The sequence below is a fragment of the Antedon mediterranea genome, chromosome 8 (genome assembly GCF_964355755.1).
Source record: "Antedon mediterranea chromosome 8, ecAntMedi1.1, whole genome shotgun sequence".
Classification (NCBI taxonomy): domain Eukaryota; kingdom Metazoa; phylum Echinodermata; class Crinoidea; order Comatulida; family Antedonidae; genus Antedon; species Antedon mediterranea.
The window spans coordinates 14,556,326-14,567,501 of record NC_092677.1 but is presented as its reverse complement, the minus strand read 5'-3'; the positions used below and the strand labels follow the sequence as shown (position 1 = coordinate 14,567,501).

The window sequence follows — 11,176 nt, the reverse complement described above, 5'->3', positions numbered from 1 at the left end:
AAATTGACATAGGTCTAAGTCAACTTGGTGATTCATCGTTTATGTACTTTGTTTAAATTACCTCAACAGCTCAATAATATCCTATTATTAAATCTGTTATTGAATGTTAGTCTTTGCTGTTGATCTACAGTATCAAAAAATCAAACTGCCAAAGATGAAAGATACAGCCTATATAAATTCTGCACTAAAATTCCAGTTGGCTTTACTGAATTTTAAAATCAAGAGCACAGAAAAAAAAGTCTGGCACATAAATCTGTACATAATGTACGTTTTAAATTCATTTCTTTTACAAAGAATCATTTTAATATTTCACAATAGAATAAATACAATTTTCAAACACAACTATGAAAATTATTCTTCAGAAAATATATATAATTACAATACTATTTAGTTTAACTTAGTCCTTTAGGGATACGCTATAACAATTCTGTGATGACATTGCGCTCGATATGTTCAATTCAATGTGTTGTTGTTGTTATTTTGAGACGTATTAACAAAGGTTTAATGTACATGTTATTCTCAGGACTGTTACAGGTTTGGCATGTTTTAAATTAACATTTATTATTGATTTGTGTTGATTAATTATTTAATTGTATTGAAAATTACTTTGCTAAAACCCATTATTTTGACTATTTTTAAAAGTTAGTCAGATCGATAGACCAGAATAGTTTGTACTATATATTTTCTAAATTGATAATAATAGAAGCAATCCACCAATCACATTTTTGTTACTGAAATGTTTAGGTGTATCTTCAGGAAACATTCCACCAATCAAATTTCAGCTTTTGCATAGTTAGGGATTATCTTCAGGAAACATGCCACCAATCACATTTCAGCTTTTGCATAGTTAGGTATCATCTTCAGGAAACATTCCACCAATCGCATTTCAGCTTGTGTAAATTTGGATTTATCTTTAGAAGTCAATCCACCAATCATATCTTCAGTTTTTTTTACAATGAGTAGGTTCATTTATCTAATCAACCAATCACATTTTAGGTTTTATAATGTTTAGGTTCATTTTCAGGATCCAATCAACAGTTTCTCCAAGCAACTTCATTTCATAATGCCTATAAAAAAATATCATGATAATTTGAACAGGTGCTATATTATTTATATTTGCATCACTGTATATTAGAAACATTGTTAGTACAGTATATATTGTTTGAGGGTTTGCATGGCGAAATCAAATGTTGATATAAGTTTGCAGTACACCACATATATTAGAAAAAGAACTGTTGAGTTTCTCAACGTTTAGATCAATATGTTTTGATAGTATAGCTACAGTAGTAGGCACTTCTATTAAAGGGACACTTTTTCTGTGAAATGAACAAGAAGCTGTTTCAACATTATGATCAACCTCTATCCAGGGTCACCTCTATTAAATAAAGGGAACAGTTTGTTGGTGTCTCCTGTTTAACTGTATAATTTAATACACCTATTCTTAATTAATTTTAAACAAATTTAATGAAACCATAATTCTCTCTTTACTTATTCCTGTATCAAAGGACTACATAGTGGACATACTCATACCAGGTACTCTCAAATATGACAATCGTAATACAAACTTTTAAGTTTGTATTACGATTGTCATATTTCAAGCATTAAACAATGGCTTATTATAAAACTTATCATATAGCCTTAACTTATTGTAGTCTGGCGCCTTATTTGACGTTGCAGACAATAACCGGAAAGCCACATTCATTTTACATGCTATAAATACTTTGATTGACATTTTGTTTTTTATTTGTTGAAACTCCTAAAGGATAGGATTTACGTACTAATGCAGATTTCAAAACATCTTCAAATTGTGTAAATCTGAAAATTGATGTCACAGTATAAAGCTGTCTACACTATCAAACTTTATGTGACAAAATAAAGTGTGTGCCCAAATATGGACATGATGATGTCACATCACTACCATATTTAGGTACAACTATTTTGATAGTCAATGTACTGTATTCATATTATAATATTGTAGACACAATATTATCTTTGATATTTAAATAAAACAAGTTTAGTAATTACTTAGTTTACGAAAGTTCTTAGACATTTAAAATCCACTAAAATTATTTTAATCAGCATTAAAATAAAAACAGTTTTTTCATTTCATTTTCTAAACTAAGCCATTTAAACTCTTTGATAATTTTTTGGAGAGGAAAGTTATTATGAATTAAAATACATTAAGCACATTAAAGACAGTTTGTGGACCTCTGCTAGGCTCAGTGTTTTCTTCTTAGCACAATGACTACTAAAGGATGGGCAGCACTGGCTCAGGAGGTGATACTGATACATGGACTATTGAGTAAATATTGTTCAATAAAAATAGTAAATAAAAATAGAAATAAAAAACATTTATCTGTTATCATGCAATAGAATAAAATATATAAACTTCTAAGTGCCTTTTTAATAGGTGTTCCCTGAATATAGGATGGCTAGTGTTAAAACATGTATTACCCCTCATTTTCCTTAAAGGGGGATTCTGGGTTTAAAATTGCTTTTAAATATCGTTTATTTATTAAATAAAAAATATTATAACAATATAGACATGTCAGAATGAAGAAGTAATAACGAGAAATTAAAAAAATTAAATTTCATATACATTTTAGGGTAAATTCATGGAAAATCTGTTTTTCAGCAGCTTAGGGAAGCTCATTAATATTCATGAGATATTCACAAAATCACGTCATCAGTGGATTCCAAACTCGCGACGTCAAGCTTGTACGTTGTGTTCTCTCTCCTCTGTCAAACGACGACCACCCGATCATTGTGAAATACATTTTTTGTAGATTTGCTAAGCTAGGCCTAAAGTGTAATAATAACAGTAGTAGCATATATTTATTTGACATTTAATGAAATACAAAATTTAGTACAGATTACGGAGTCATAAATTATACTATTTGTATACCTCGAATTAATAATAATAGTACAGATTGTATATCGGCTTCACGTACTAGGCTAGGCCTAGCCTAAATCATTTTATTCATGCCGGGGTGAGAGCCATTTCTGACTAGGGATTCCATGCCACGATGGCTACGTTAAAACATTGGGGCCATCTTTCATGGGCCTAGCTAGCCTATTACTAAACGATTGGCCCATAAATAACAAAACTCAGTGGATTCCAAACCCATCCTATCAACCAAACTCCTAAACAATCTAAACCTAAAACGTTCTACAAAAATCGGCTGTAAATATTGAGGCAAAACAAGGTCCGATCGCCGTCCGCACGTATGGTGTCCCGATCGTCACCAAAAAATCGGATATTGCATCAAGCAAGTAGACCGGTAGTAGGAAGGAGACCTAGCCTAGCCTAGCCGATCCGGCCCAGTTAAAAATTGAGCTAGCTAGTGTAGTAGACCCTATGCGAATTGATACTACCAGGCCTTTTACTTAGGCTACACTTGTAAAAATTAGCAATACTGTACTTATTTTTACAAATATTCCAACTCTCTCATTCGAGCTATATTATCTATACCATTCCGGTAGGTTGAGTCGACCTTCAATCAAATACTGTACATCGTTCATGTTGTGATTATAGACGGGGTATACTCGACCCGACCAGTTTGGTATTGTATACTGTATCTGCTTATCACGTGACGATGCCAGGCATGGGCAGAGAGAGCACGTGTATCGTCGTCTCGCTCTCCTCGCTCAGGAATGTATACGTTACGCTTCATTGATTTTGAAGGCTTTCCCCTAAGTCAGTGCGAAAATCGGCAAACGTAAAGTGCAAACTTATCTAATTTTTCACTGTTTTGATGGATTTTCATAGAAAATTGACTTTATAAATGGGAAGACCGACTAAAATTACATCAGATAAGTATAATTTTACAAAAGTAATTGATATGGTTAATGATAACGAGTCGTCGGAAGATTGACCATTTCACAAATTTCCTATTCTGTAACCACAGTGTGATTTTGCCGTAGCTGCACTTGTAATCTGGCCTCATTTCACAGCCTTCGTTCTGCTTCACTGGGCGCTTATATAAATTGAAACTTTTACCGTTCAAGAGACAAACAAATATATTTTACATTTTTTACTATTCATTTTAAACCCGGAACCCCCCTTTAAGTGTCTAAAGTGTTAATAGGAGTGTCCCAAAGAAGGCTACTACTGCATACTTCAATAAAAGTAAAATATTAAAAAACAATGTATTTTTGTGATTTATTTTAACGATGTACTTCATTTCATGATGTGGAAATTACTACAAAAACACTGTCACCTTCAAATTATGATGTTTAAAAAAAACAACCTAAGGGTATGAGAGATGAGATGCTTTGAACAAAGGATAGACAGATGTCAATGTCAGTAAGGGTAACAATACAGTACCTTGCAATATTACTAAACACTTTCATTTGCTCCGACAGCAACTTGACTGACATCGTCGTTTCAAAGTCCCCAGCACACTCGCAATAGCTCGTCATATTGGGTTGTTTAATCTACAAAAAGCAACAAAATTAAATTAGAAGTTACAATGTTGTTTGTCCTTTACGCGACTGACAGCACGGTTTAAAGTTCCTGAGAACACTCGCAATAACTTGTCATGTTGTGTTGTTCAACCTACGAAATGTGACGAAATTAAATTAGGAGTTGTTGAATGTTGGCATGTTAAGTAATGCATTCCTTTATGTCACCCTTTCTGTCTGCTGTTCGGTTATGCGCTATTACCCACTTGTATATCATCAGTGTTACATGTCATAAACCAGTCACAATTTTGAGTTGAATGACCCAGCGGTTACGGCAGGGGCATCGCGTCGAAAACCGTAGCTATACAAACGGCATTGTTGTGGACAGACGAATGGGCGTCATTTGGTGGCAACACTTGACACAAAGGGAACCATAGGGCAGTAGAAAACGCGAAAAACAGAGAAAAAAAGTACTATGGAACGACCGTTCAATATTAAAGGTAAAGGTATTCATATTTGCGTACTATTGCACACCATGTGACCTACAATTGCCCAATCAAATGACAGGAAATTATTAGGTGTTTTATTTATATAATATTATATAATATTATAACTGTTTAATACTTACTTGTGAACACTTTGTGCAGCTTAGATCTTGCAATATGTAAGACATGGATGTACGATGAACAGACTCCACCAGTAGATGCTCAATAGCACTAGTGTCGTAGCTACTCTTACACTGTACACATTGCCAAATCGGTCTGAAAAACAAATAAACAAGCATTATTATAATTTACAAATTGGAATTATTAGTTTACGTACCTTCAACAAAAATTGGATGAGGTTTCAGTAGTGGTATAAAACTTACTGATCAGCAAAGTTGAAGAAATAATAGTAATCTTTACCATGAACTTGAAAATCTAATGACTTTTGATACAAATTATAAAATTTTCTAAAGCTCTGTCTACACTATCAAACTAGTTTGACAAAAAAAGCGTGATGTGCCTATGATAGTGATATGACAAAATATGGTAGTGATATGAAATCATCATGTCTATATATGGGCACAACACATTTTTGTTGTCACATAAGGCTTGATTGTGTAGACAAGGCTTTAGACATGACTAATCAATAGATGTATTTAAAATGAATATGTATATATGTAATTAACATCACTTACACGGAGTCTCCATCTTGAATAAGCATAGGGTCACGGCAGAGGTCAAGATCACGGCAATGGTTACAAACCTTACAAATGACCTCTGGGAGAATGTATGACAAGCATGGGTCGACCCACTTTGCATCGTGGGAAAAGTCACCAACACTGATTAGCTTCAACAAGTCTCGTCGCAATTTGTTCACTTGGTTAGTGATGTTTGAATCTAAAGACAGTACCTAATAATATAGAAACGGTATTAATCACAATTTTGTTTGTAACTTAAACCAGATGCATGCAGGGAACTTTTTTTTTCATAAATTAGATACTACTACAGTATTTGTCTATGGAGCAATTCAAACAACTTTATAATTCTAATCTTGATCTTTTCTTATCCTTCTTAAAGCTCTGTCCACACTATTAAACAAAACTAGATAAAAAAAATGTGATGTGCCCATATATGGACACAATGGTGTCATATCACTAACATATTTGGGCACATCAGTTTTTTTGTCAAACTGATAATGTAGATATAGCTTTAGATCCAAAGTTGTAAAAATAAGAATTACCTAAGGAAACAAGGTCATATACATGGCTGCAGTCGCGTGCTCAAGTTAGTGTTTACCGACCAACCAGCCTAGTTAGCTGTAGAGCCGCATTGCATGTGACTAAAAATTGCTTTTTGGTGATAAACTTTGTTCTGACAGAGGTGATGCACTGGGATAAATTAATTGTTTAAAAAACCATTTTTTTCTTAATTAATTACCTTACACACTGCTTTGACAAACTCCAAAGCAGGGTTTTGGAATGGTAAGTGAGAGCCTGGTAGTTCTGGGAATACCTCAGAGGCACCATGTTTGTTACCCTTATTACCAGATATTTTCTTTTGAATTTTTTGCGTAATGCTGCAATAAAAAGACAATTAAATCATTAAAAACCTATGCTGTTACTGTTACGCATATTATATTTTCTACATTGTTTTAATTATAAATAATAGACAAGTAGGTGGTTTCAGTTTACGGAATAAATGATAAAAAAGGTACTACATATATATAAATAAATATAGTAGAGGTAGACTTGCACTGATGAAGGGCTAGTGTTGCCCGAAAGCTCTGCTAACTTTTCTGGCTGTTTACTTTATCGTTTTGATTTAGCTTTTCGCTTTTTATTTTTGTATCTCCATTGAGATCCAGCCATTGATACCCACAGCATTGTCATTTTGTATCTCCATTGAGATCCAGCCACTGATACCACAGCATTGTCATTTTTTTCAGTAATTTGCCTTTGGATTTAAATATAGTAGTGTATAATTTAACACAATACACCAGAAGTATAATTGTATTGATATTTGTACATAGTCTACAGGGGAATTGAATGAAAAAGATAAATTCCTATAGTCACTTTTATAATCAATGCTTTAAATGGCTATATTGTAAAAAGACCTACGAGAACTATTTATTTATACTATTGGGTTACACAGGCTAAACTATAAAACTTACGCAAAAAGTCTTTGTGATAAATCTCCCGAAATAAGTCCCTGCGAGAACTCTACAATGCTAGGTGTTGTTGAAGGGTCGGCTTGAGACACTTGGGTCTGGGTGTTTCCCTTACGACGTATCGGTGTGTTTCCAGGAGTGTTCTGCAACATGTCTTCTTGCAAGTGTTGATAGATAGCTAAAATATAGCCAGCTATTGTCATCTGTTTTGGAGAAAAAAGATAATTTAATTGTGACAAATCATAAATTAAAAAAAGTGAAAAAAACCAAAGACTGAGTACAAATACAAAAGTGAACCAAATGATTGAAAACAGTAAAATGACTTGTCATTTACAGGATGGAATACCAATGCCTTCTAAATCAAGTCACATATGAGGGTTAGGTGGTGGCATTGTATTGGCCTGGAACTTTTAACAAGATTTAAACCTAGAATTGATAAGCCAGCATGTAAACCACCAAACCACATTGCCCAATATTTTTTAAAGATTTCCATAATTAAAAAATGGAATATAAATTTACCCATAAAGCATGCATAAATCAAGAGATTCACTTCATGTAACTTACATTAAAATTGGTTTGACAGGCTGCAGACTTTGGTAGATAATGCATTATGTTCCAGTTCATCTCAACTTCAACCTAGAGAAAATAAAATATGAAGAGGAATAAAGATAAAAAAATACAGCAGAAACCCTGCTTTGGAAAAATTCTATTCAAGAGACACCCTATTAAAGATCTTTCATTTGAATTGCATTATGGCCAATACAGATTGCCATGTAATGGCCTTGTGGAAATAAAATTTCATTCTTTCACCGAATAAAATTATTTGTACCATTGCACTGATTCATATTTTGTATAACATGTAACACCTAAATAGATTCCTTCATTTGATTGAACGACTGGGTCACATGATAAGAGCCAAACAGATTTGCCATGTAACATGTAACACCTAAATAGATTCCTGTCATTTGATTGGACGATTGGGTCACATGATAAGAGCAAAACATTTAATGGTACAGAGAAGCAAATTTGACTACCTCATCATCATCATCTTCTTTATCACTACCTACAACTTCACTATCCTCATCTTCTGGTGTTTGCATGCTTTCCTCGTCATCTCTATTTGGTTGCTGCAAAGACTTTGGAAGCTGGCCTTTCACTCCACCATGGTTAGCCTTACAAATATCAGATAAAAAGAAACACATAATTGCATTTTCTGTATATTCAAGTGCATGTTAATAATGTTTGTGGCTGGTAATGTACCAGAAATCTCTTATTTTTAGACCACATACTTTGTTGATGTTAAGGTGTCAATGAGGCTGGATGCAGAATGAAAAGGATATTGGTACGTATATATTGTGGGGGAGGGTAGTGTAGCATGTAAGGACTACTGATCGTGAGATTGCAAGTTAAAATCCAAAGCTGGTCTATATCCTTACCCGTAAGGTCAAAACATAATTGCGCTGATTACTAGCTGTATTATTGGGAGTATGTTTCCATACATGTTTAAATAAAAAAAATGACCCGGGATATACTGTAATATGAAGCGCTTAGAAACATTGTGCAATAAGCGCTATATAAGAACAAATATTATATACATTATACATGCAGGTTAAATAATTATACTTACTGGGTCAAGCCAAATCAAATATTCCCAGCATTCCTTGAAAGACATGTCAATGCCGTGGAACAGGTCACGTGACTTTATACTATTTGTAATGTACTCAACATAGGCTATGGCGTCCATGATGCTCCTCTTCTTAGTACATAGAATTATTCGGTTGAAATTGGCGTACACGATAGTGGAGCCAAGTCGTTTGAATTCGGTTATAAGGTGTATGAACAACTTCTGCATGAGGTTACTTAGAGTACGTCTGAGGGCGGGCTCGTAAAGTAATGCACTTGGAGAACGAAGCCATCTGTAAATTTAAAGATATTTTATTAGTTTGGATATATTGTTTGGGAGGCAGTAGTAAGCAATGAATTGAGATATCTTTATTCTTAAAACTTTAGAACCTTAAATTTACACTTAATCATAAATGATTCTGTTCATGTCGCCCAGCTAAAAACATGTATGTAAATTTACTGCCTAATAGTAAATTTAGCCACTTAGTTAGTTTTATACAATGTATAGTGTAGTGTTTACGTAGTTATTAGGGAGGTTTCGCAACCTTACGAATACAATAACGAAAACGGATACGTCATACATTTGTGAAATTTTTGAGCTGATCCCCATTTCATATTCGTAAAGCGTATTCGTGTTGACGAATATCACCAGTCATATTCGTAACTACAAAACGAGTATAGTTTTTGATCTATTTTGCACATTTTGCATTTGAATTAGGAATGATTCATGATTATAATATAATTATAGATTTATTGAAAGTAATTTACTAAAGTAATTTACTAAAATGCCAGGTCAATTTAGATAAATAGCAGTTTTTAAAGTCTTCACTCGCTTTGATGTTATGCTAGGCCTAGGCAGCCAAGCACCAAGCAACACGTACCTTTGCTTCGCTCAAAATCACCGCAGTCATATTTTGGACGCGCCTCAATATTTCGTTGCCATGCGAAACAGATTTTTTATGGCTTACGAAAACGAATATGTGTGCGTGACGTATCCGTTTTTGTTATCGTATTCGTAAGATTGCGAAACCTCTCTATTTATGTAAATAGCCTACTTGGTCTGCGAGTTGCTTTATTTGCATATTGGTCTGCAGTATAGTATATTCAGATACGCACAATATCAACAATACGTTATAGCCTCTTTAGTTCTAGTTTCCTGAACTTTTAATAAACATCTAAAAGCATGTACCGTACATAGCATTTTTTAAGCTTTAAGCTTTGTGTATAATTTGTCAAACCACAAGCAATGGATCATCCAAGCTGTATGTCCTTGTGTTCCATTCTCAGTCAATAGAAATCTGTATTTGATGTGTACTAAATACATACCTATAAAAGTGCATGATTTGATAATCTGCAAACACATTACTATATTCGGCAACATCTTTTAACCAACCATGGACCATACTTTTCATAACCCTATAAAGAACATAATGTACACAATTATTATTTCATTATTTAGATTGGAGTAATAATATATTCCATTCTTTCGTAATCTAATCATGTAGTCATTACAAGAACCACAAAAGACTGGCAATTACAATCTTTGGACTAACCTAAATGTGCCAGCACATAGGGCAGTCTCGTCATAGCTTGCTAGGCCTGCTGCAGAGCCTGCTTGCCCTGTTACCATGTCTTCTAAAGATGATTGTGGGATACTGTCAAATGCTATACTTCCGGCTGCTCCTTCTAACTCACTAATCTGATGTGACTGAAAATCAATGAAAAAGAAAGTTCACTTTTTAATAGGTCAAAATAACAATGCTTGGTCACTGTGCCTAAACAGTTTATCTAACAACAGGATGACGTGTTCAGAAAATTAAAAAGTTTATCTGTGAGTGCAACACGATGAGTTCCACACCCTTAAACACCACGCGCCACAAAGAATATTTACATAGTACAGTACTGTTGGTATTTGTTGCAGCCAGACATAAGATCAAAGGACTGTTACAAGTTCCTATCTTAGCAAGGCAAGCTCAGTGTCCTGTTGTTAGATGGCCTTGTTCAAATTATTATGGAATAGGTTAAAAAAAATATGATAATTTAAAACATTAAGTATAACATTAAGTATTCTTATTTTAGACCCAAGGCATGGATATTTTTATTTTAAATCAAGCCTACAGGCTCTAACCTGCAATAATGTATTGACGGCTAAGCTTGCAATATCAAGTTCAACACAGACTGTCGCATAAGAACCAGGGTTGTTGATCTCCATCGTTGCCTTCTCTTCCATCTCAGAAACAAGTCTGGTAATGTATAAAGAGTATTAAGCTCCGTCAACACTATCAAACTTTATGCGACAACAAAATGTGATGTGCCCATATGTGGACATGACTTGTCAGTGCACTACCCTATTTGTGCATTTCACATCTTTTTTGTCCAACTACTTTGTTTGTTTGTTTTATCTTTATACTGGGTGATCTCTTCAGTCAAAGACTGATCTCCCAGAGGGCCCAGTTGGTGATCAGTGGCTGTGATGTACTACTACACCGGGGTAACC

General features: G+C 34.1%; 1 protein-coding gene across 1 annotated transcript in view; it reads right to left on the bottom strand.

Annotated features, from left to right (window-relative positions):
• Window positions 1–318: 318 nt before the first annotated feature.
• The window catches only part of LOC140056066 (DNA polymerase epsilon catalytic subunit A-like), a 38,240-nt gene continuing 27,382 nt past the window's right edge, over window positions 319–11,176 (bottom strand). Inside the window, exons 35-46 of the mRNA XM_072101301.1 lie at window positions 10,808–10,922; window positions 10,233–10,387; window positions 10,006–10,095; window positions 8,684–8,972; window positions 8,091–8,228; window positions 7,621–7,692; window positions 7,060–7,259; window positions 6,327–6,465; window positions 5,585–5,799; window positions 5,033–5,165; window positions 4,328–4,437; window positions 319–1,067 (exon numbers count right to left, since the gene is read on the bottom strand). Of these exons, the coding sequence (XP_071957402.1) occupies window positions 986–1,067; window positions 4,328–4,437; window positions 5,033–5,165; window positions 5,585–5,799; window positions 6,327–6,465; window positions 7,060–7,259; window positions 7,621–7,692; window positions 8,091–8,228; window positions 8,684–8,972; window positions 10,006–10,095; window positions 10,233–10,387; window positions 10,808–10,922 (1,738 nt within the window). The 3' untranslated portion in view covers window positions 319–985. The remainder of the gene's footprint in view (window positions 1,068–4,327; window positions 4,438–5,032; window positions 5,166–5,584; window positions 5,800–6,326; window positions 6,466–7,059; window positions 7,260–7,620; window positions 7,693–8,090; window positions 8,229–8,683; window positions 8,973–10,005; window positions 10,096–10,232; window positions 10,388–10,807; window positions 10,923–11,176) is intronic.